We start from the raw sequence: 26,467 nt of genomic DNA, 5'->3' as shown, positions 1-26,467 counted from the left end.
ATTCTATGTACTTATTATAGTTATTACAATAACTGGGTAATAACTAGGTTCTAACCCTGAACCTTCCCCTAAATCTAACCAACCTTATATTAACCAGTACTTTCAAGTAGCCTACACTGTAAGTAAACTAAAGTGCCACCGTAAATTCTTCTCCATAAATGGGAAATGAAATTCAGCAGCAAAATGTGAAAGTGCAGAATGAGTGCAGAGGCTTATGGAGAGGCTTGACCAGAGCATCAGCCCTGTAATCCCTTGAGTTTCTGTTGGTATCCGCAAAAAAAAGTTTCGACCTGTTGAGGCCTGCACAGAAAGAGAGAAACTGACATTTCAGAGAGTGAAAGAAAGAGAAACGTTTTTTGAACTCCATGACAGGAGATTATAAAAAATATATATACTATGATAAATCAATAAAAGGGAGGCGTGAAAGGTCAAACAAGAAGAAACTAGAACAGATTGCAGTTGTTAATCGCGGAAGGTCAGACTGAATAAAGATATATGTGTTGCAAGAGGGGGGTGGGGGTGGGAAGATATGAATCGTATAGGGGACTGGTTAGTTGGGTGTGTTTTAGGTGTGGTAACTCAGGAAAAAGGTTAAACACCTGGGGCCAACATGTCAACATTTGTCACCAAAATCATGCATCCATGAGGTGTTGCTATGTGTGGTATTCTCTCCAAGTGTTCACTACTTTTTTCTTACCTCACCTTTCAGCTCACTTTACCTTTTATTTAACAAACCACAGAAAACAATAACTGCCATAACTGCTCACCGTAGTAATAATTACCTAATAACTTAACAGCTGGTCTCAATGCGTGCACATAAAACCCCAACATAATAGCTCTGTGCATGTTGTGGCAAGACTTGAATTCCAGTGCACTAACTTATTGTGACTTGTCCCCACCGCAAGGTCCATTTATCACCACAAGGGCAGTTTTGATCAATGTCAGTATCTTTAGTTAAATACGTGAGTGCATACATAAGTATACATAAATATAATCATTTAACAGATTTGTGGAATAGATTGGTTATTTCTAAAAATAATTCCATAGTGCTGAAATGGTTGTGAAGGATTTGGTTAGTCCGGTCTGAGCAGTTTAAGGGTTACACCAGTTCATCGGTGTGGAGTCTAATCTCCCTTACGACTCTGGCCCTTATAAGGCAGTGTAAGATAAAGGGGGAGGAGACGCTGTCATAAATGCAGTTATTACTACTCACAGAGTTGCAGATATCACATTTGCTTTAAAAGAATGGCCTATATTAATCTGTGGAAAAGCATTTTTGTTTGCGTTACAGTCAAAGAGTAAGCAATTGATTGAATTTTCTTGAGATAATGTGAACCAGCATTCTCTCGCTCTCTCTTTAGTTGTATTTTAAATGTTCTTGTCATTTGATTGGGTCTTTTCCTCTTTTTTCCCTCCTACTCATTTTTGGTAGCATTATTTGTTGCTGCATTTGCCAATAGTCGCTTGTGTACAAAAATAAAGTTTCTAAATATACTTGGGAAACTTTTTAAAGGTGAAAACTATTGGTTATTTTCTGTGCACAACCCATCCTGTTGGTTAATAATGGAAGTGCCATCAATGTTCACCTTCAAACAGGCAAATTAAAAGTAAAATGCTGGACAGCAGAAATGTGAACGCACAAAAAAAAAGTTGTTTTATTACGTTGCATCACTGTAAAGAATTCACCTGAAGTGATGGCTACAATCTTGACCACCTCATTTCTATTCTACTTCATTACTGAGTGTCATGCAGTGTCACCATGGTTTTGCAAAGTAACATATTTTGTTGATCCTGGAACAACATTCCTGTCTGAACATTTAGCCGTAAACCAATACCCCTAAAATTAACTCTACCCATCAGGGCTCGACATTAAGCATGTTCATGTGCTTGTCTTTCGAACAATTAAATCTGTCATCCACTTGTCCGAGTAAAAAATGTGCTTGTCCGAAAAAAGAAAAAACAAAATGTTTGTGTGTTGTACATAAAATGTATTCTGAAGCAATATTCTCACCAGTGTTCAATCAGCTTTGACATATGCATATTTGTGATATTTGTACCTTTTATAAAGGGCATTTTTCCCCTAATCTTATTAAATATAGGCTATGATTCAGATTTCCTTTTATATTCTTAAATTGGATCAATAAATTAAATTAGAAGAAGACACTGGCTGTTACCAGTCAAATTAAATAATTTACACTGAAAAATTACAACTGCATTAAATAATGTTATGAGATTGTTTTAAATATTTTTTGAATATACAAATAAGAAATGTTGGAAAGATGAAACTAAACCACCAGTAGGTGGCAGCAGGTGACCGTCTGAATGAGTGAGTCATTGAGTCGATTCGTTCAAACACTGATTCATTCAAGAATGAGGCAGTCGTTTACGAATAGTTCATTGAATCTTTGATTCTATCGATTCATTCAAAACGCTGAATCATTCACTAACACGCTGTTGCTGTGACACTCGTTCTGCTGTGATCTTTTGGAACTATTTTCGCTGCTGAAATAGAACAAAAACACTCAATATTGCATCTAAAATGTAAGTGACTTAATGTAAATAATTGTTTTTGGTCGTGATGTCGTCATTTTCAGTCGTGATGTTATTCAGGAAAACAGCACTCTCCACAACTCCACATTTCTACATTTTTACGGCAGTGTGTTAACTGAGTTTCGCTGTGTGAGCGGTGCACATTTGTTTCGCTTTCTCCTCGAGCTGCGCGAGCGTCAACAGTGCAACGTTAGTTATCCTCAGTTCATTATACATTATATATTATCATCCACTGTCAATCGCCACTTACAGTAATGAATGCAGAATCATTCTTGCATTTGGGTGATTCCCTAGTTATTTTTTTGTTAATGACGTTTTATCAGGCTACTTGTCAATCGGGCAAGTAAAATTCTCTTTCACTTGCCCCTTCAAAAAATCCACTTGTCCCGGACAAGCGTTAATGTCGAGCCCTGCCCATGATTTATCACTAAAACCAAAAGGGGAAATGATAGGTGAATAACACTGATGTAGAAACACCTAACCCTGGTTGTAAGCCTAAATTGACATAAACTGTCCCTCAAATCTGATTGGTTGATTGGAATGTTCTTCCAGGATCAACAAACATGTCGATCCAGGAACATACCTGGTGAAATCACGATCACCTTCAAGCAGAAACAAAAGGTCTATTTCTGCCGCATCTGTGTTAGGCCTTTTAGATCACACAGCCTAAAAGAAAGCATAAAGACTTCAAAACTCAAGGTTGAAAACGTATTTAATTTTTTGCTGCATTCACTTTACTTGAATATAGGCCTCATTAGTAAACATAAAAGTGCACAAATTATGTTTCTCCTACTTTTATTGTGCTCACAGTGACAGACATAAGGTCATTTTTAGTTTTAGAAATAAAACGAAATAGAAATAAGAAAATATATGAGTTTGTCGTAGGGCCAATAAAATATACTACACAACTGTAATTCATTTAGATCATGCTAATAGAGCCCAGGGGAGGGGGTGTAGGCCAACCTATACAAATCTGATACTGGGCCCTGTACACAAGACAATCCTTTTATCTGTTCTTCTGTCATTAAAAAACATCCTCCTCTAGTTTGATTGCAGACATATCCATCACTTGCACACCCTCTATAGCTGAAAGTCCGAACCCAGCCTCACTGGTGATGAAGGTGGTAAAGGTGGCACTGCTGCTGCTGAAGCTGCGAGTGCTGTCACCCTTAGCAATCATGACTTCCTTCTCAACAAAGCCTGCGTTATGAACATCTTTCCCAGGACTTTGGGATGAGAGGTGGCTGCTTTCAAAGTCGTAGTTCAACGCTAAGAAAAAAGGACAAAAAAGGGGATCAAATGCAGCCTCTAGCCGATGTGAAATACTTCTAAAACATGTATATAAAAAGACATGCTTTGTGTGCCTAAAGAAACTCACGGTTTGGTTTAGAAACGGAGGAAGTCTGGAATGAACTACGCATTCTGTGAAGGAACACACAAAGGTACATGACGGAGTCCATTGTGATTCACTACTCTTAAAGTTCGATAGAATTAAACAAGCACTGGTGTCTCAAGCTGCACCCACCTGCTCTCTTCTCCTTCCAGGAGTTTCCGATAGGTTGCGATCTCAATGTCCAGAGCCATTTTGATGTTCATCAGTGATTGGTATTGGCGCACCTGTCGAGCCATATCCTGTTTATCTCTCAGAAGAGCTGCTTCCAGCTCCTGCCGACGGAGTTGTGCATCTTTCACAGCTTTTTCTCCACGTTCTTCTGCCTCTTTGGTCTGCTGCTTGTGGTTTGAATTCTAAAATAAGAGCAGACAAAAGATTACATTCTTCCCACACTCTGACATATAAAACTTAAGATCAACTGGGATTAATTGAGATCATCTGAGATTACCTCACATATAATACACTTAACCTAGCTTTAGTGAGAGAATGCTTGCTTTATTCTTATCAAATGTCACCAAAAATAACCAAGCTCAAAGTGTGCTGCGCATTGTTTACTGACATTTTAAAGTATTACCCCCAACCCATACCCCCCCCCCCCTTTTTTTTTCTTTTTTTTTGACAGTTGACCCAGGATTGAGTTCTTACCTGCCCCTGAAGAAGTTCCATCTCAGAGTGTATGCGTGCAATTCTTCGTTTGTACTCCGCAATTTCAGCCTTTGTGCTTTTAAGGTCATCCCCATGTTTTGTTGCCGTCCACTGCATTTCTTCATACTTACATTTTATGAGCATTCATGTACAGACACATACAAAATAATTAGAGCATATTTAGAAAAGCTCATATATTACAATGCAATACAATAAGCATGTTTAAAAATGTTTTATTTGTGACATCCACACACACACACAATGCAAGAAAGTTAAGCCACCTTTTGTTTGTACCAGCACTCTGCTTCACCACGGGTGCGATTGGCAATGTCCTCATAATGAGCACGAACTTCAGCCACAATGGCGTCCATGTTCAGGTTTCTGCTGTTGTCCATCTCTACAACAACTGACATGTCCTTGATCTGAGTCTTGAGCTCAAGCAGTTCCTATAAACATTGAACAAGAATTACTGAAAACACTCATTTTGAATCCTCCATTTACGTCCATTTTTGAAGGTCTACATTTCTGACTCTCCATAAGTGTTATAAGCTCTTATAAGTAATTTTTTTACTATCAGTTCACTTAATACATTCTATCTGCAAAGTGAATATGGGACTGTAGGAAAGGATTTATTGGAAATGGGAAGAGAGTGATTGGTACCATCTCGTAATGCTGCCAAAGGAAGTTGATCTCCTTAGTTAGGCCATCCAATTGACTTTCCAGCACCGCTTTATTCAGGTATGCATCATCAGCATCCTAACATAAACATAAACACAGTACAAAATATATTTCTAATAATAGAATTATGATCATTATAATTAGTTGTCAAGTTTTAAGGCCCAGTTTGACAGACAGGGCTTAGACCCTTAGTTTGATTATTAGGGCATTTATAGCTTTCATAAACTTGCCCAAGAAAAAACATTACTGGTGTGTTTTGAGACAAAACAATGGCACTGACAGTGCAGTGTTAAAACAGCTCAAACATGCATTTTAGTCTGGGAATAGCTTAAGCCTTCTCTATGAAACCAGGGGTAAAAGTATTTGATCTGTGTGCACTTATATTGTGCTAACCTTTTTAAACAGCACAAATTTATTGTCAGAATCAATCCGTTTGCCAATTTCATCTTCGTACCTGAGGAGAAATGTTCAAAAGTAAAAGTTTGTTTGGAACTTCCTTAAACACTTTAATGTACAAACACGCAAAATTCGTGCAGACGTTTCCAGTGTTCTCACTTGCTCTTGAAGTCTTCTACCCAGCCGAACATGTCCCGCAGGCCAGACTCCAGACGCAGCTTCTCATTACCTAGACCATCCAGCTCTCTCTGTAGACTAGCAATGAAGGTCTTAAAGCTAGTATCAATGTTGGATTGGGGGCTGGTCTGTTCCTGTAGGAGACTCCACTTGGTCGCCAGCATCTTGTTCTGCTGTTCCAGGAAGCACACCTGGGGAAAGACAAGAAGAGAGTGAAAAAAGAGAGAGAGATTATACAGTTTGTTTGTTTGTTTTTTGATAAAAATATAACCCATGCATTGACAAATAATTGAAAATAGGTTGTTTTTTTTTCAAACTTTTTTCAAGATTTTAGATTCAAATTTGTATAAACCTTAGTCAGCATATGTTGAATTTAACACAAATCAGTTATTTAAAACAAGGCTGTGAGTGATAAACTTAGTCATTACAATGGCATGAAACTAGATACAAATTTAAATTTTCATATCCTATTACTTTCAAAACTCTTTTATGGAGTTTCTATCTACTAAACGTGTTTTTGGAAAGATGTTTCTTCAACTGAACAATTGTAACGTTAAACAACAGTAAAATCCATTGAACACACTGCATTGTACAGCCTTGTTGTATTTATTGTTAAAAAAATAAATATCCCATTATTTTGACTAAGATCTACGCATATGGGTATATTTAGATACTGGAACTGGTCACTATTTTAAAAAAAAAATTTTTTATATAATTTAGGCTACGTTTTAATTAATTCAAATCTGCCATAGTCCTGCAGAGTTTCAAATTAATTTTTAAATGAAGCCAAAGTGCAAATGTATCTCTGTCCTTTATTGGACAGATTACGTGAGTTCACAGACAGTTGTGTGCACAGATAGGTGTGTGTGTGTGTGTGTGTGTGTGTGTGTTTTCAATAAAGGTATGTATAAGGGAGCGGCCGTTGTGCCCGATAGTAAACTGATATTGCCCGAAAAGAAAAAAAACCTGACAAAGGTGTGTTTATGGCAGATAATGGACATTGCCCCTTCAGGTAAGTCAGCTAAAATATGACACTGATATGACTGGACCTACTGTTCTCAGTGGCGCAAAAAGTGGGTAGGCCTATGCGCTATATGCGGCGCAGCACATTGGGGGCGCCAAAACGATGGTATGAAAAAAAGTGGTCTTTTCTATATGTAGCTGCTGTTGTGCGTTTCTAAATAATTTCTTTATTTCCTCAATATTATATAACATTTTAGAGGACTAACAGGCTAGAGTAGGAGCCCTCTAAAATGTTATATAGTATTGAGGAAATACAGAAATTATGAGTCATAAGATTCGATAATAGAATTTGGATAATAATGGAATATCGCGAGTGGGTGCGCCGGCGGCAAGCCAAAGTGTTCATATACGCTTGGGCAGGCGTCTGATTGCGCACTGTCAAAAGCGTGTAATCTAACAGCAAAACATGCGCCCACTCGCCTTCTTATAAGGTGCACTTTGGGGTCAAGGAAAACGCGCATTTCCGATGCGGGTTTTTATATCAAAGCGCACGTCCTCGACGCGTGATTTGCTATTTAAGAAAACCGACGCGGGTTTTCCGTGACCCCAGAGCGCATGTTAAGAACGCGCGCTTATATGGTAAATCACATCAAGGACGCGCGCTATGAGTCTGACAAAATGCACGCTTTTAACGTGTAGGCTAAACAGGTAAACCAAACAGGCAGTGCAAACTTGTGTTTGAAGTATCCAAAAAGACTAAAGAATGTGCTCTTTGTGTTCTCAAAATTGCATGCTTACTTTTTAGGGCACACCTCTTATAAAGTAAAGTTACATATTGTTGACCATCTTTTTAAGTCATTACACTACACTCTAAAAAAAAAAAAGGTTCTATATTGCACCAAAAATGGTTCTTGGCTCGTAATCATAGGGGAACCTTTTTTAGTGCTATATAGCACCAATTTTGGTGCTTCAGTGGTTCTTCAGAGGTTCTTCAGCGGTTCTTCAGAGGTTCTTCACCGGTTCTTTGACTAAGGTGCTATATAGCACCTCTGAAGAACCGCTGAAGAACCACTGAAGCACCAAAATTGGTGCTATATAGCACTAAAAAAGGTTCCCCGATTACGAGCCTTTTTTTTAGAGTGTATTTACCACGATACACTATGGCTGTTATAGAATTAAATTAAATCAGTATCAACAAAATCCACTTACACTGTAATTACAATTGCCTAAATAATGTAATGAGATTTTTAGATTTATGTTCTAAATATAATATTTTAATTATAGAAATATGAAATTATTTCAGGCCTATGAAACTATAAACTGCCAGTATATTTGGCGGCGTGAGTGGATTCTAGAATCATTCAACTAATTTGTTCTAATCAACTGTTCAAAAACGGTGAATTATTCGAGAACGAAACCTATTCTTTGTTTGAATCTATTTTTGTTGGAAAAATAGAGAAAAACTGTAAAAAAATGACAACTTGTTGTTTATTGAGCTGTTGAATAAAATTAATATCGCATTTTGCAATTGTGCTGATATAGGCTCTGGAAAATAGCACTCTTGCTCGTATGATATTGCTTAACTCATAATTTCCTCTTTAATTAATTTCAAACGAATGTTTATTTTTATGTTTGTTATTTTTATAACTATTTGTTATTGGGGGGGCGCCAAAATTGTTGCTGCATACCCCTCTGGCACTGGGTAGTTGCGCCCCTGCTGTTACTGATGTATTATCACAATCACATCACTTCCTCATACAAGCATATGAACCACACACACACACATGCATTTGGCTAGATGTGAAAATATTAAAGGTTCACACAAAAGATTGAAATGAAGACAAGATGAAGAAGGAAGTAGTTTACCTTATCAATGAATGAAGCAAATCGGTTATTGAGCGTCTTGATTTGCTCTTTCTCCTGATTCCTAATGAAATGGATGTCCGGGTCAATATCCAGTTGCAGAGGTGCCAGAAGACGTTCATTGACCTTTACAGCTGTAATTGGAGTGTAGAGAACTGGAGTGGAGCCCCAACCTGCCCTCGAAATCATCCCTGAACGGCCGAGGGGGGTCCGCCTGTTTCTGCTCACACTTGTTAAGGATTGACTGCTGAAAGTCATCACGGTTTTCTTTGTGTTCAGCATCTCTGCACAACACAGCAGTCCGGGTTGGAGAGGATAGAGAGTTGAGGGGTTGGAGTGGTGGGATGGCAGACGTGCCCTCAGACTCTTATATGTAGTGCAGGGAGTGGCTCAATGCCAGATTATTGGTCAAGAAACATTTTTCAAGATGTGTACAGAGAGTTATGGGGTTCAACGTCAAAAGGACAATCATAATGTTATACATTAACTGCTTCACTTAGATCCCTGAGCAAAGGGGAAAAGCTTAGAATACTCAAAAACTTACAGTACATAATTACTTTTATTACTTTTTATCTGAACGTAAGATACCTAAGCTAAGATACCATGAAGCAAATCTACTTTCACTTTGCATCCTTAATTGACATGAGGGCACAGAAACAGTAGATTCCAGGGTCAGCCAATCAGAGAAAACAAAGCCAAAACCAGCCAAAAATATCAGTATATGAGTGTTCATGTATGATATTTGACAACTTTAGTTCTATGTGCACCCTCCTGGGATGAATAATTAATTGCTGACTTGAGCCTGTCCCCACTATCTACCAATGCAAAAACAATTACCCTTTAAACTCAAAAACAAGTCTGATTTCCCCTCGTAGCCTCCTCCATTCAAACACTCCATTGGTTGGTTGGTTGTTGTACTTTTCCGAAGGCAAAAGGTTTTTATGCTGATCCATCCAATTTGTTGTAGAGATAACAGCCCAAGACTTTCACCTGGTGAGGGTATTTCTGACTAAGTTACAGTCATCCTTTTGCAGCCAATCCTTTCACTGTGGCCTACACGCCATATATACTACAAAACAATTTAATAATAAATAAAAAAGAAAAACTTAATATTAATATAAACACAAATGTACTACCTGTTTGAAATATTTGAATTACCAGCATTTAAGAACAATATAAAGATTTTATTGTTCCATAAAGATTTATCACAGAATTCAATTTAAATTGAATACCTAATGGAATGACTCATATTCATATAAATGTTATTAAGAATGTAATATGGGAAAAAGCTTTAAGATTTTTTTTCTAGATCTATAAATTATGAATCAAGAGGAAAGACATGATTACAGTCCCTAGATAATAGCGCCTATTAAAGGGAGCGTCCACCCAAAAAATGAAAAGTCTGTCATCATTTATTCACCCTCATGTCATTCCAAACCTGTTTGACCTTTTGTCGTCTGCCAAACATAAAAGAAGGTATTTTGATGATCGATGATAACCAAGGAGTTTTGGTTTCTTAGACTTCCATCATATGTAAAAATAATATAATGAATGTTAATGGGAACTGAAACTGTTTGTGCAGCATTCTTTAAAATATCATCTTTTGTGTTCAGCAGAAGAAAGAAATGCATTAACATGCATTTGCAACAACATGAGGGTGAGTAAATGATGACAGAGTTATTAGTGGATGGACTCTCCCTTTAAACATGAGAGCTTCCCTAAGAGGTGCAATAATACAAGAAACACAAGTCTAGACAAGGGTAACGCTTTATTTCGATGGTCCCCCTAATGACTATAAGTAACTTTAGAATTATATGTCAAATTTTTCTACTAACCCGAACCCATTATTCTAACCATAATCCCTAACAAGTCAACTAATCCTCGAATGAGAGTAGCTGATAAGTAAACTTTATTTAAAGTCAACTGAATGTATAAAGGGCACCATAAAAATAAAGGGTAACCAAAATAAGTTATGGCATTTTAAGACAATATTTGATATTCATTATGTAGGCGTATCATGTTCATGTTGCTGAGTGATTTATATGGGAGAGGTCTATGTACTTTTGTCATAAAAATGTTGTGGTATCTTTTGTTCCCCTTTTTCATGAAGGTCACATGCCATTGAAGACAAAATTCAGTTCTCCTCTGCTAATGCAGGTTAATGCAGACTAAAGGCAGTTGATTAAAAAAATAGGTGAGAGAAAAATGACAGCCTTGGTACAGTGTTTGTGAGCTTGTTGTGACATCAGAAAACTATTAACATTGGGCACTTTCAGTTTAGACTGACGCCGTGGCGATCGTTTGTAAGATTAGATATAAAAGTGCAACGGCAGTTACTTTTGCAAGCAAGGATTCTCTTCTATGGTCAGACAGACTCTGAAGAGGAACTCAAGCTGAACTCAAACAATTTGTATACTGTATGCGATAAGGCGTGCCAGTCTAGACATATGATACACAAAATGAGAAATTATTTAACAAATATTGCATTTTACAGGAATATTGCAAGTAATTTGCAGCACAACTATAGATAAGGCTATGCATTCCAGCAGGGACTAACTGCCAAGTTGACAAAATGGAGGGGGAAAAAGGAGAGAAAACTTGATATACACAGACAATACGTATATAGCTAGCTATATTGATCAAAAGTGGATCTCGGTAAGATTGAGTGATATTGTGTAATATTAATTTAAAATACCTGTTTTCTATTTGAATATATTTAGAGCCCAAGCCCTGAAAGGGCGCAGAACCCTATTGTTCTTCTAAGGACAATTTAGTTTAGTTCACGGGCACTTTTGGGGCCCTTATCATGCTCGAAAACTCTTGAAACTTTGCACACACATCGGAATCTGCGGCCATCAGGGCCGGACCAAAGCTGGTATCCAGGCGTGGCGGGGGGCTCGACAGCGCCCCCTTAAGTGGAGTCTGAAAACTTGGTCCATATATCAAACACACTTGCACGTACATGTATGAAACTTGGTACACATTTGGAGCTCATCTGGCCGAACAACTTTCGTGCTCTAAGTTATGCGTCAGCCCAACAGGAAGTGAGCTATTATGGGTTGTTCGGACATGGAATTTAACATACTCCTCCTAGGCCGTTGTTTCAATCATTGCCAAATTCGGTCAGCATGATGTCAAGGCATTGAGGATGCTAAATCGCAAGCTGATTTTTGATATCTCGAACGGTTTGGCCGTGGCGAGGAGACAAATTTATGGCGAGAAAAGTGAAACAGGAAGTGTGTTATAAATTCTGCAAACATTGACTGATTTGGATTAAACTTCAGCTGTGTGTTTATTTTAAGAGGCCGATCACATGGGTATCACTATTGTGAGTCAAAGTTATAGTGCCAGCAACTGGCAGCAGGAAGCAGAGTCCTGCACGGGTCCGATTTTGAAAACCCGCACCCGCCCGTAACCGCAGTGCTTAAACCCGCACCCGACGCGTTTTCCGACAACAGCACTAAATAAAATCCGCACCCGACACGACCCGCTTAAAATAGAACCGACACCCGACCCGCACCCGCAATAAAATCAGTTTAGCATATCACATTATAGACACACTAACAAAAATGTTTATTGCCAGCATACTAACCTTGCCATTAACACAAGGACAACTTCTGCCGGGAGGTGGCTTAATGTACTGTTATTAAGAGACCAAATTCAGTAAACATAATACTAATAACGTATACTATGTACAAAAAAATCAGATGAGCCCAGAATATGAACGCAACGAGTATAATTACACGTTAAACATTTTCCTCCCATAGAAAACCATTATAAAAAAACACTTAACGTGGCTTAAAGGGTTAGTTCACCCAAAAATGAAAATTCTGTCATTAATTAATCACCCTCATGTCGTTGGACACCCGTAAGACCTCCGTTCATATTCGGAACACAAATGAAGATATTTTAGTTGAAAGCTGATGGCTGAGAAAGGCTTCACACAGGCCTCCATTGGCATTCAGTACATTGACACTTCCAAGATCCATGAAAGGCACTTAAAACGTCGTTACAAAGTCTATCTCACCACAGTGGCTCTACAATAATCATACAATGCGACGACAATAGTTTTGTGCGCAAAAAAAAATCAAAATAACACCTTTATCCAACTTGTTCTCGACTTCCGTGTATGCCTCCACGACGCATGCGCGAGAATATGACGTAGCGCCGGTGTTCGGGAATCCATGAAATACACACTTAAGCCCCATTTTGAGCACTACGCCGAGACCTAAAGCACGATCAATGTAGAATCCAACAGCTTAGACACGCGCGTCTTCCTCTGCTCGTAAACAAATCGCTTCTGGGTCATATGTCCGAACGCCGGATCTGCGTCATATTCTCGCGCATGCGTCGTGGAGGCATACACGGAAGTCGAGAACAAGTTGGATAAAGGTGTTATTTAGATTTTTTTTTGCGCACAAAAACTATTGTCGTCGCATCGTAAGATTATTGTAGAGCCACTGTGGTGAGATAGACTTTGTAACGACGTTTTAAGTGCCTTTCATGGATCTTGGAAGTGTCAATGTACTGAATGCCAATGGAGGCCTGATTGAAGCCTTTCTCAGCCATCAGCTTTCAACTAAAATATCTCCATTTGTGTTCCGAATATGAACGGAGGACTTACGGGTGTCCAACGACATGAGGGTGAGTAATTAATGACAGAATTTTCATTTTTGGGTGAACTAACCCTTTAATGTACTAAGACAGTGTTATTAAGAGACCAAACTCAGGAAACATAACACAAATACTGTTTGATAGAACTGCTTGTGCTTGGTTTGTTACCACAGTTATCTGCGTGCTTCCTCAGCGATGAAGTTCCACATATGCGGCTATATCTTTTCTTCAACTCCTCATGATCCATCTCGACGAGTGCAGGGCAGATCGCACGCGCGGTTGTGATTCTCCTGTGAGGGCACGCACGCGCCGCGCGGCCACACATAAACTGATATGGATTTGAAATTATTTTATCAACTTGGAATACAGGCAAGGCATATTTTTGTATATGCATATTTTTAGGAACACATCTACAATATACATGCATATATTTTTTTATATATAGGCCTATATTCGTTTGCACGTGACTGTTTAAAACCCGTGTTTAGACCCGTGTTCTCCCTTGTCCGACCCGACCCACACCCGTATCTGACACAGTAGGATGTTTTTCACCCGTTTCAGCAATATTCCATGCAGTACTCTGGCAGGAAGTGTGTCATTTTCAAAAATGCTTTGAAATCATCATCTTATTTTTACCCGATTTACTTCAAACTTCATCAGTATGATGTCAAAACATAGCAGATGTAAACCTGGTAAGCACTTCTTGATCTAAATAGTGTTGCCATGGCAACACATCAAACTATAATTTTCTTTTTCGATGCTTTTGAGACTCTTACAATGCTTCAAATTACATGAAACTCGACACACACATCAGGCATGCTATCCAGTAGATATGGGCAAAGACTTAAAAACGGCCGTGGTTCAGGGGCTCATCTTTTGACAAAAGTGGGGGGGGGTTAGTTTTATCTACAGTCACCAAACTCTATATATATTGTTCTCTTTGAGCTGGACAACTTTCTAATTTACAGTCATTAGCTCCGACCAACAGGAAATCAGATATTTAGGGCCTGAGGTGTGAGGAGTGAAGCTCTCTTCGGCGACACCATCGAGAGCTTCGCCCAGCAGTTCTCGGTGGCACAGAAGCAGACAGAGGCCATTAAGAACATCCTGCCCCGGCGACCTGTTGCTGCCTCCACCCAGTCGCCGGCTGCACCTCCGCCTGCTCGTCGCCGAGGGCGTCCTCCTGTGGCCGCCTCCACCCCTGCTAAACCCAAGCAGCAGCCTTCACCATCGGAGAAGCAGGGTGCCGGTCGTAAGGGTGCCGCCCAACCCGTGTCGGGGCCTGCTAAGTCGGCAGGCAAGCGCAAGGGCAAGGAGCCCAGGGAGAAGAGGAGCTGCTCCAGGGGAGGTTGTGTCCATACGTTCAAAGGTAGGACAGTGGTCCCACTGAAATTATTTCAGAGGCTCCTGGGGCATATGGCATCTGCAGCCGCGGTAACGCGGCTCGGATTGCTTCATATGAGACCGATTCAATGCTGGTTGCACGACCGAGTCCCGAGATGGGCGTGGCAGAGCGGTCAGTACCGGGTCTCAGTTACTCCTTACTGTCGCCAAACCTTCAGTCCGTGGTCAGACCCCTCGTTTCTCCGGGCCGGAGTGTCCCTAGAACAGGTGTCGAGGCATGCTGTGGTCTTCACGGATGCCTCATCCACGGGCTGGGGGGCCACGTACAACGGGCACGCAGTTTCGGGTCTGTGGACGGGGCCCCAACTGCGTTGGCATATCAATTACCTAGAGTTACTGGCGGTACGTCTTGCCCTGGCCCGGTTCAAGAAACCGCTTCGGGGCAAGCACGTACTAGTCCGTTCGGACAGCACTGCGGCCGTTGCGTACATCAACCGTCAGGGTGGTCTACGCACCCGTTGCATGCTCCGGCTCGCCCGCCATCTCCTCCTGTGGAGTCAGAAGTTTGTGAGGCCATTCACATCCCAGGTGCACTGAACCAGACAGCCGACGAGCTCTCTCGCCAGTTGACACCTCCAGGCGAATAGCGACTCCACCCCCGGAGCGTCCAGCTGATATGGGACCACTTCAGAGTTGCACAGGTAGACCTGTTCGCTTCTCCGGACTCGACCCATTGCCAGTGGTACTACTCCCTGACCGGAGGTACCTTAGGCATAGATGCACTGGCGCACAGCTGGCCCCGGGACCTACGCAAGTATGTGTTTCCCCCAGTGAGCCTTCTCGCACAGACTCTGTGCAAGGTCAGGGAGGACGAGGAGCAGGTCTTGTTAGTTGCGCCCTACTGGCCCAACCGGACCTGGTTCGCAGAACTCACACTCCTCGCGACAGCCCCTCCCTGGCCGATCCCCCTGAGGAAGGACCTGCTTTCTCAGGGGCAGGGCACTCTATGGCACCCGCGTCCAGACCTCTGGAATCTCCATGTCGGGTCCCTAGACGGGACGCGGAGGTTCTAGGTGGCCTACCACAAGCAGTGGTAGACACCATCGCTTCAGCTAGAGCCCCCTCTACGAGGCGTCTCTACTCTCTGAAGTGGAACCTGTTCGTCGAGTGGTGCTCTTCCCGCCGGGAAGACCCCCGAAAGTGTTCGATTAACGTTGTGCTTTCCTTCCTGCAGGATGGGCTGGATCGAAGGCTGTCTCCCTCCACCCTCAAAGTATACGTCGCAGCAATAGCGGCGTATCACGATGCAGTAGACGGTAAATCCTTAGGTAAGCACGACTTAATCGTCAGGTTCCTCGGAGGTGCGAGGAGACTAAATCCTCCTCGTTCTACCTCGATACCCTCTTGGGACTTAGCCCTAGTGCTCAGAGCACTTCAGGGTCCCCCATTTGAACCTTTGCAGTCTGTTGAGCTAAAAATCCTGTCCATGAAGACAGTTCTCCTGATTGCATTGGCTTCAATCAAGAGGGTAGGGGACCTGCATGCACTCTCGGTCGACGAATCGTGCCTAGAATTCGGGCCGGCCAACTCTCACGTTGTCCTGAGACCCGGCCTGGATACGTGCCCAAGGTTCCTACCACTCCCTTTCGGGACCAGGTGGTGAACCTGCAAGCGCTGCCTTCGGAGGAGGCAGACCCAGCCCTAGCTTTGTTATGTCCCGTCCGCGCTCTTCGTGCTTACGTTGACCGGACTCAGAGCTTCAGATCCTCACAGCAGCTCTTCGTCTGTTACGGAGGCCAGCAGAAGGGTAAGGCTGTCTCCAAGCAGAGGTTGGCCCACTGGATAGTGGATGCCATTGTCTTGGCTTACCAGTCCCAAGACGTACCTTGCCCGTTCGGGTTGCGAGCACACTCAACAAGGAGTGTTGCTTCTTCCTGGGCGTTGGCTCAAGGCGCCTCGCTGACAGATATATGTAGAGCTGCGGGCTGGGCGACACCTAACACGTTCGCTAGATTTTATAGCCTCTGTGTAGAGCTGGTATCTTTCCGCATTCTCGCCCCCAGTGGCCAGCAGCGCTAAGTGCCCGTTCTAGTGTCGGCTTGCATACGCCACTCCCGCCCTCTGGGCCGGATACGTGCGTCTATTCTGCTCCAGTCGTGTTCCCTGAAAATCGGCTAACCCTGTGAGTTCCTCCGTCACCCCTTCGGTGTCAGACGTGGCGGCCGTCTGATGCCAGGCCTGCACCCGTATGCTTGTGGAACGTGTGTGTAGGCTGAGTTCCATATGTTGCGGTCCCCTCACGGCTACCCCATATGTGTATTTTCCACGGTACCAGCTACCCTACCGGCTAGCCCCGTGTCTTTCCCTCGACAGAGCTTCCTCTGTCGTCTCTGGGTGTGTTCTCCCCCCCCCTGGAACCAGGTTGGGTCCACTCCAGAGACTGCCATTTGTTGCACTACCCTGTTAAGTTAGTCCTTATGTGTATTCCACCTCTCCTTCCATTGAAGGACGTGGCTCCGCAGCGTACCATCTCCCGAGACGGGCACGCTTTCCAGGCGTTATCCAATAGTCACACTGAGTGGGTCTTGCAGGAACAGCAGTGACTGTCCTTCCCTGCCCGGAGCCCTGACTCCCACTCTAACATAGGAGTGGTCCAGCAAGCTCGGGCAGGACGCTGGAAGGGCCAGCATCCTGGCGTGTTGGTAGGGATCCCAATTCGTCGGTCAGTTCCGACGTACGTCGAACGTGACCGACTGAAAGGGAACGTCTCGGTTACGTATGTAACCCTCGTTCCCTGAAGGAGGGAACGGAGACGTACGTCCCGTCGCCAGGTGCTGTGCTTCAGCTGAAGGCCCGAGCCACTTATCTCGGCTCCTCAGTTGAAAACGGTATGCGGCACTTCCACTTCCTTATTTATACCCACGACGCGGGGCGGTGCGTGGAATGCGTGATCGCATGCCAATGTTCATTGGCTCGTTTTTAATTACTCGAAGTAGGTCGGTCTCTGAAAACAGATCCCAATTCGTTGGTCAGTTCCGGCGTACGTCTCCGTTCCCTCCTTCAGGAAACGAGGGTTACATACGTAACCGAGACGTTCGATTTAAATTAAATGAATATTGTATGTTCGGTAATTTGACCTGGATGAATTTAAAATGAATGTACTATTTTTCAGATCAATCAGATCAATATATTTGTTTCTTTAAAATATTTATTCCGCATTTCACTGTGCCTCTCTCTGTCTGTCCTTCTCCTCCCCCTTACTCTCTCAGCCTCGCTCTGTGTGTGTGTGTGTGGGGGGGGGGGGGGGGGGGGTGTCCTCTCTCTCTCTCTCTCTCTCTCCCACCATGTGTGTGTGTGTGTGTGTGTGTGTGTGTGTGTGTGTGTGTGTGTGTGTGTGTGTGTGTGTGTGTGTGTGTGTGTGTGTGTCACTTTCTCTCTTGATGGTGATAATTCAATCCTTCAATCCACAAAATGTTGAGCCGCAAAAGATAACTGCACATATTTGAAAGTGACCTATTAGATCCTATGACATATTTAAATTACATCCTGGGTGTGGCTTATGGTCATAATGGCACCAGCTACTGCGGTAAATGTGGCATATTCGAGTGACTTTAAAATACCCTCCGTTTTAAATGCCTATTGCGTGCCGTGCACAGATAAGATGATTAGATTTGATTAGATTAGATTAGATAAGTGCAGGACATGGATATGTACTGAATATATATAAATATATCTATAAATAGAGAGATGGTTATTACTATAAACTAGTGCTGTCAAACGATTAAAATATTTAATCGCGATTAATCGCATTAATGTCATAGTTAACTCACAATTAATCACAATTAATCGCACATTTTTATTTATTCTAAATGTCCCTTGATTTCTTTTTGTCCCATTATTTTTTCTTATTTTAATGCTCTTATCAACATAGAAAAGTGGATCGGCTTGCTTTGTTCAAATGTTTGTTTTATTGAAAACAACATTGGCATACTTTAGTGTTCGATTTCACACCAACATTCTCACTTGGAGCAAATAATCGCTCACACAATGTAACACTGCCCATCAATAAAAGGGTGAAACAAATACTTTGTTGCACAAACAGCCCCTTCAACAGCCCTTTCTAAGGGATCAAAACAGGGTGATACAAAATAAAATTACAAAGTGCACATGCAAGGTAAACTAGGACTCCGCCTATAGTGCAGTTAAACCAGGGGTCGCCAACTAGCGGACTCCGGTCCGAATCCGGACCGCGAAGCCTTTTGACGTAATGAAACAGTTAACGTTGCAATGCTCAGTTACTACGTTCAGACCCAGACGCGCGGTCAAGCATGCAGTGAAGAAGAGACTGATGGTGCGTTCACACCGGACGCGAATGACGCGACATGCACGCCGCTTAATCCGCGCCGCAGAATGTCTATTTGCGTCTTTGCATTGACTTAAATCACTCGCGCAAAACGCTTCATTCGCGTCTGGTGTCAGAGCAGAAAGCAGCGCTCAAGACAAGCACTTTTAGTTGAAGACCCCTGAGTTAAACAATGGCTTAATACGTTTCTCATTTCGGCGTCTCACGCTTGCCATCCACGTCTAATCTTTTAATGGCCCAAACGAGTGCGGGCAGCCGCAGCGTGCCTGATGTTTTGTTTCCGGTCTAGCTACATCCGGAGTGGTGTTGTAGTTTTTCTAACGTTACTAGTTGTTGCAACAGCATGTGAAAAAACTACAAAGTTTGTTAGACCAAAAAGAACGTTAATCTCGCGATAAAAAAATTGACGCCGTTAAAATAGGTTTGCGTTAACGTCGTTAATAACGCGTTTAACTGACAGCACTACTATAAACAGAATTTACAGGTGAATATGTACAGTGAATAAATATACAGATGGCTATTACTATAAACAGAGTTTACAGGTGGATATGTACTATGATTATAATATAATATACAGATGGCTATTACTATAAACAGAATTTTACAGATAGAGGTATACAATGATATGTTAGGCTAAGATGAGGAATATAGCAGTGGATTAAGGTAGTGCAATAATTTATGGACAGAAGCTATCCGAAAAAAGTGTAAAAGTGCAGTGGAAAGTGCAGTGGAAAGTGGTTGCATATTACAGTTAGAAGTACGGTGCAAAATGCAAATGTAAACAGTAGGTACTGTAAATAACAGTCGGCAGTGCAAATGAGCATAATACAGTTATGGTATGGTAGTGCAAGATACATAAGTAAACAGTTGTTACTGTAATAAACAGTCGATAGTGCAAATAACAAAGTGAAGGCAGATGTGAGGTAGGAGAGTTAGCAGTATATGAGGGAAGTGGATCAACGGGGGTTTGAGTTCAGTAAAGAGACAGCTCTAGGGAAAAAACTGTTCTTTAGTCTGCTGGTCCTGGTCCGGTGGATCCTGAAACGCCTGCAGGAGGGCAGGAGAGAAAACAGTCTGTGGGCGGGGTGAGAGGAGTCCTTGAGGATGCTGCGAGCTCGATGCAGACAGCGTTTCCTCTGGATGTGCTCGATGGCAGGTAGTGAAGTCCCTGTGATGCGCTGGGCAGTTTTCACCACCCGCTGCAGTGCCTTGCGTTCCGCAACAGAGCAGCTCCCATACCACACTGCGACACAGTTGGTCAGGATGCTTTCTATTGCGCAGCGATAGAAGTTCACCAGGATGGCCGAGGAGAGCTGATTCTTCCTCAGTGTCCTCAGGAAGAAGAGGCGCTGGTGAGCCTTCTAGACCAGGCTGGAGGTGTTGGTTGTCCACGACATGTCCGCCGAGATGTGGATCCCCAGGAACTTGAAACTGGAGACACGTTCAACCGCCATTCCATTGATGTGGATGGTGTCGTGTGTGCCTCTTGACTCCTTCCTGAAGTCCACGATGAGCTCCTTCGTTTTGGTGGTGTTGAGGAGCAGGTTATTTTCGGTGCACCATGTGGCCAGGTGCTGGATCTCCTCCCTATAGGCAGTCTCATCGTTGTTGCTGATGAGACCAATCACCGTAGTGTCGTCTGCAAACTTGACGATAGAATTAGATCCATAAACAGGCTTGCAGTCGGCGGTGAAGAGGGAGTAGAGAAACGGGCTTAGCACACAGCCCTGTGGTACACCAGTGTTAAGAGTGATGGATGTGGAGCAGGTGAGTCCTGATCGAACATTCTGGGGTCTGTCAGTTAGGAAGTCCAAAATCCAGTTACACATTGAAGTGTTGATGCCCAGGTCTCCAAGTTTAGCTATTAAATTGGTTGGGATGACAGTGTTGAATGCTGAGCTGAAGTCAACAAACAGCATGCGTGCATAAGAGTTTTTATTGTCCAGGTGAGCACAGAGTGCAGTGCCATGGAAACGTCATCCTCTGTGCTCCTATTGCTGCAGTAGGCAAACTGGTGTGAGTCCAATGTGGATGGTAGAGAGTCTTTTAGGTGTTCCAGGACCAGCCGCTCAAAGCACTTCATAACGATGGGTGCGAGTGCTACAGGGCGGTAGTCATTAGGGCACCTCGGGCTAGAGTGTTTTAGCACTGGCACAATGGAAGTGCGTTTAAAGCATGATGGTACAGCTGCTTGGGCAAGAGACAGGTTGAAAATGTCTGTAAAAACCCCAGCGAGCTGCTCCGCACATGCCCTGAGAACACGACCAGGGATGTTGTCTGGTCCAGCAGCCTTGTGCGCGCTGATCGGGCTCAGTGCCTTGCAGACATCTGTGGTGGAGAGTGTGATTGGTGGGTGGTCATCTGAGGGTTTGAGCTTGGTTGCAGTTTCTCTATTGTCTCTTTCAAAGCGAGCATAAAAGTAATTTAGCTCGTTCAGGAAGTTGACATCAGTGGCTGCGGGGGTGGAGTGGGGGGGTTTGTAGTCACTGATGGCCTGAATGCCCTGCCACATGCGTCGAGGGTCAGAGTTGGAAAAGTGACCCTCTATCTTTAGCTTGTAGCAGTGCTTGGCCTGTTTGATGCCCCTCTTCAGGTTAGCTCTTATAGCTCTTATAACTGCAGCCTATATTCCCCCGGATGCTGATGTCAAGCTTGCTATGAAGCAAGATGCCACCGGGATGGCGATGCCACCGGCTTGGGCCCGTCATCGCTGCTCGCAGCTTTAATTTAAAATTGAACTTATTCCTGTGATGACAAAGCTGAATAGATATGCCCATAAAAAAGTTAGATATACACTACCAGTTAAAAGTTTGGAAACTGTTCTATTTTGTTTTTGAAAGAAGTCTATTCTGCTCACCAGGGCTGCCTTTATTTGATCCAAAATACAGAAAAAAAAAGGATTATTGTGAAATATTTTTACAATTTAAAAAAAAAACTTTTTTCTATTTTAATATATTTTAAAATGCAATTTATTTCTGTGATTCAAAGCTGAATTTTCAGCATCATTACTCCAGTCTTTAGAGTCACATGATCCTTCAGAAATCATTCTAATATGCCGATTTGCTGCTTAAGAAACATTTATTATTATTATCAATGTTGAAAACAGTTGTATTTCAAGATTATTTAATGAATAGAAAGTTCAAAAGAACAGCATTTATCTGAAAAGCTTTTGCAACATTATAAATGTCTATACTGTCACTTGATCAATTTAATGGATCCTTGCTGAATAAATGGATTAATTTCTTTAAGTTCTTTCCCAAAAATAAATAAATAAATATAATTACCGACCCAAAACTTTTGAACGGTAGTATGTTACAAAAATGTTACAAAGCTTTCTATTTCAGATAAATACAGTTCTTTTGAACTTTCTATTCATCAAAGAATCCTAAAAAAAACTGCTTTCAACATTGACAATAATCATAAATGTTTCTTGCCAAAAAAATCTGCATATTAGAATGATTTCTGAAGGATCATGTGACACTGAAGACTGCGGTAGTGATGCAATTACAGTAAAATTACATTTTAAAATACATTCAAATAGAAATCAATTATTTTACATTTTAATAGTATTTCACAATATTACAGTTTTTTTTAATAACATAAATGCAGCCTTGGAGAGCAGAAGAGACTTCTTTCAAAAACAATCAAAATAGTACGGTTTCAAAACTTTTGACTGGTACTAAACTAAAACGGTTATCTGGAAAATCTGGAATTAATGATTAAACAATCAATGAACAAAGTACAACATAACTGCATATCTATTCTCTGGAAGACACCAGGCTAAAGAAGTAAATACTACAGTCCTGACATGTCAGACCCTCAGTCACCTCTCAACAAATACACACAAGGCCTGTAAAACTAATAAATGATTCAAATCAAAACATGAAAAAAGAGATTCAGTGAGAAGAGTGATGAATTATTTATCAAGAATATATTAATTATTGATGAATAATATAATTATATTAATAATTGTTAGTAAATTCAGTCTACTCCTAAACCACAAAGGAGAGTATAACACTAAATAAAATGGGGATGGACAAGACACAGAGTAATAATAAACACACAGTTCTTCTTGAGGACTTTCTACCACTTCATGTTCATTCTGATGGAATGCGTGTCATTCACTTTCGTTCGAGTTAGAGTGTAATATGACCACAAACAAGCCCAAACCAGCAGCTAACCAATGGTGACCTATTGTTGCTTGCTTGAGGCATGAATTTCCAGCAGTATAGCCTAATTCTGGTAATTCAGTGGTGTAGCCTACTCTTCATGCCTGTATTCCTGTAATATGCAAAAAAAAAAAAGGGTGTGGTGTCCTGAAGGCAAAAACAGGTGACTATCGTTAAAACAGATCTTTAAAAAAACACAACTGGTTTTGACTTTAGGGGCACCATGGAGGGGTAAATCTATGACAGTACTGATAAGGAACAATTGGTTCATGAGTGACAGCTATGCGAAGGAAGGCATAACATCTGTTTGCTTTTGGATAAATGTTTCACCAGGAGAAAGCCTTCTTTGTAAGTACAAGGTGCTGAACTGAAGGAGGGAGTTGTTCTATATAAACAGTACTCAGGTAAGAGGGACTGAAATCACACAATGAGGTGTGTTAATAGCCTAAGTGTAGGCCTAATAGAAGACTAATTTTAACACAGCCTACCACATCCATGTATCACTATGCCACAGTGGGGACAGTTGCAAAACAGTGAAATACAGTAATAAAGAAAAATTGAGAAATTTCAAGCAACCTGAAAATGTAAGCTAATGTTGGATGACTGCATAGTGAAATGTAGAATTAATATAGCTCTGAAGATGAATACAAATGCGAAAGGGTTTGAGCTAGTAAATCATGAGAGACAAAAAAAACTCTCTGACAGCTGAAGTGGGGGAAAAGGCGGAGTAAAAACATGTGCTAGCGGTAAACTAAATACATTCTGGTAAGTCTGTTTTGTGTTTGCCCAGTTTGTGGCGGAGTTTAGCACTCCCTAGTGGCTGAGTTTGGAATTGCATTTTGTCTACAGAACACTAACAGCAGATCGACAGTTGAAGGACTTCTGGTTTAGGCCAATAGGTTTAGCTGCTGGTTAGCAAGGTCTAAACAACCATTTCAGGCAGATGTTACGCTGTGCTGTAGGCAAAAAGCATTCAGCCATTCAAAAGTAAGTGAATAAACAAAAAATATTTTGCAAGCGCAACATAAGAATTGTATGGATTTGAAGAAGAGATAAGGTTTTGGTCTGTGTGCACCCTTGTGGTGCAAATCAGTGTTGTCAGGACGTCATTTTCCTGTAGCTTCACCCTCTTTTGCCCTTTCTCACCAACTGAATTATACTAAAATTATTTCTTAATCTTCTGAGAAAATACATTTAAATGTCACAGGGTGTGTCTGTTCCACTAATCCATCATTATATTTTACCTCACCCGAAGCAATCACACATCTCACAGTCTTCTATCTTTGCTTTAGTCAACAAGATGACTCATGAAGTAAAAATCTCAGTGACATATAATTAACGTTGCAAAATCTTTTTTTATCTAATACTATGTTGAAAAAAAAGATTTACTTTTAATGTTGTATCTATTATGTTACTGAGTCCACATTTATGAATAGTAGGCTATCATACTACAGCATCTTGTCTTATGCAAACAGAGATAATGATTAACCTATAATTAGCATTATCATTGTTCATCATGCCACACTTTCCCTTTACAAAGAGTTGTCATCATATTCTATCGTATTAATCATTGAGGTCTCCAATGTTGTGTCTGACTGCTTGTGTCATGTGAGAACTACATCTTTACTTTCTCATTGTTCTCACTTATACTTAAACCACCGTTAAAAAGTTTTTTGGGGGGATGGGGGACTCTTAGGCTCACCAAGACATCATTTACCTGATTAAAGCTACAGAAAAAACTAATATTGTGAAATATTATTACAATTGAAAATAAATGTTTTCTATTTTAATGTAGGCTATTTAAAAGTGTAATGTATTCTTGTAATGGCAAAGCCGAATTTTCAATAGTCATTACTCTAGTCTTCTGTGTCACACTGTAAAATATATTTAAAAAAAAAAAAAAAGAGAGAGAGGGAGAGGGAGAGGGAGAGGGATAGAGAGGGAGAGGGAGAGGGGCCTACTGGCAGAAAATTACCAGGACATTATCCAGTAATTTATGGACATTTCCGTTAACCTTAACATAGAACACAAATTACCAAATTTTTTTGTGAAAAACACCTGTATTTTAAATAAATACAGTTAAAATTAATATAGTAGGCCTACTTTGTGCCTTATTTTTTACAGATATTTTTTTTAGAGTGCACATGATTCTTCAGAAATCATAAATATGGTGCTCAAGAAACATTTCTGATTATTATCAATATTGAAAACAGTTATGTTGCTTGATATTTTGGTGGAAATGTCAAGATTCTTTGATGAATAGAAAGTTCAAAATAACAGCATATATTTGAAATTGATTATATACTGTGTATATATATATATATTATAAATATATGTGTGTGTGTGTGTGAAAATAAAAAAAGAATAATGGAAAGAACAAGGAAAGGAAAAGCTGAATCCTTCAATAAGGGGAAACTGGAATATATAATTATATATATATATATATATATATATATATATATATATATATATATATATTCCAGTTTTTTCCTTTTCCTTTCCTTGTTCTTTCCATTATTCTTTTTTTATTTTCACTTTCCTGAGTATGTTGCAGATAATGAGTGGGTAAAGCAGAGGATGACTGGGTGGAAACATGAATAAAAACAGACAAACAAAAGAGTAATGAAAGGTTTAATGTGATTGCCAAGGACATTTATTTCATTCCTGCTACATCCCGTCAAGCCAAGTGTATGCAGTTTGCATTGCATGCATCTGGAAATGGGTGCAACTCAACTACAAATGCGATTCCACCCTTTTTGAGTCGGATGCATTTAAAACAAGACTGAGAAAAAAAAAGCTGTTATATTTACATATTGAATGTAAATCTGAGCCTGATAGTTAAGTAATAAGCCTAAAACATTGCATTCTTGTAAATGAGAAATAAAGCATGCATGTTTGTGCGTGAGAGAGAACGAAAAAGAGTTTAGGAGTGGGGGTGGTCACATGTTGTAAAAGGGGGCAGGGTGGTGAAATTCCTTCACTCTGAAGTGTGACTCACTGTCCCTCTATTTCCCTGCTTTTTTGCACTTTTTTCCTCTAACTCTATCTGCTAGCTCTCTGCCAGCTGTGGCTGCTAACTTTTCATTAGACTCTTCATTTGTAAACCAAGATGGCTTGTCTGTGCTCTGCAGACCTTATCAACACAAGGCAGATCTTTATTCAGACATGTGACATCCACTAAGCTCCTGACCGGAAATAATTCAATAATGAAGGGAGAAAAGGCTGTAAACAGAATATCTGATGATCAGCTTTCTATCCTCCTGATTTAAGTGATGCATCTCAATATGACTTGTTGATGTGCACAGCGCATTT

At 41.1% G+C, this 26,467-nt stretch overlaps 2 protein-coding genes across 2 annotated transcripts in view; both read right to left on the bottom strand.

The window, feature by feature from the left end:
- Positions 1-26,467, bottom strand: part of chchd4b (coiled-coil-helix-coiled-coil-helix domain containing 4b) — a 616,826-nt gene that overhangs the window by 80,663 nt on the left and 509,696 nt on the right. The gene's annotated exons all lie outside the window — the stretch shown is intronic.
- On the bottom strand, positions 1,633-8,923 carry LOC307141276 (keratin, type II cytoskeletal 8; the record flags this gene model as incomplete). The annotated part of the gene is made up of 9 exons (XM_079841335.1): positions 1,633-3,819; positions 3,929-3,972; positions 4,076-4,296; positions 4,589-4,714; positions 4,870-5,034; positions 5,249-5,344; positions 5,660-5,720; positions 5,822-6,030; positions 8,669-8,923. The coding sequence occupies 9 exons, from the start codon at positions 8,921-8,923 to the stop codon at positions 3,575-3,577; spliced, it is 1,422 nt and encodes a 473-aa protein (XP_079697461.1). The 3' UTR covers positions 1,633-3,574.

The sequence above is a fragment of the Gobio gobio genome (assembly GCF_949357685.1).
Source record: "Gobio gobio genome assembly, chromosome: 17".
Taxonomy (NCBI): domain Eukaryota; kingdom Metazoa; phylum Chordata; class Actinopteri; order Cypriniformes; family Gobionidae; genus Gobio; species Gobio gobio.
This window is presented reverse-complemented; position numbering and strand designations above follow the sequence as displayed.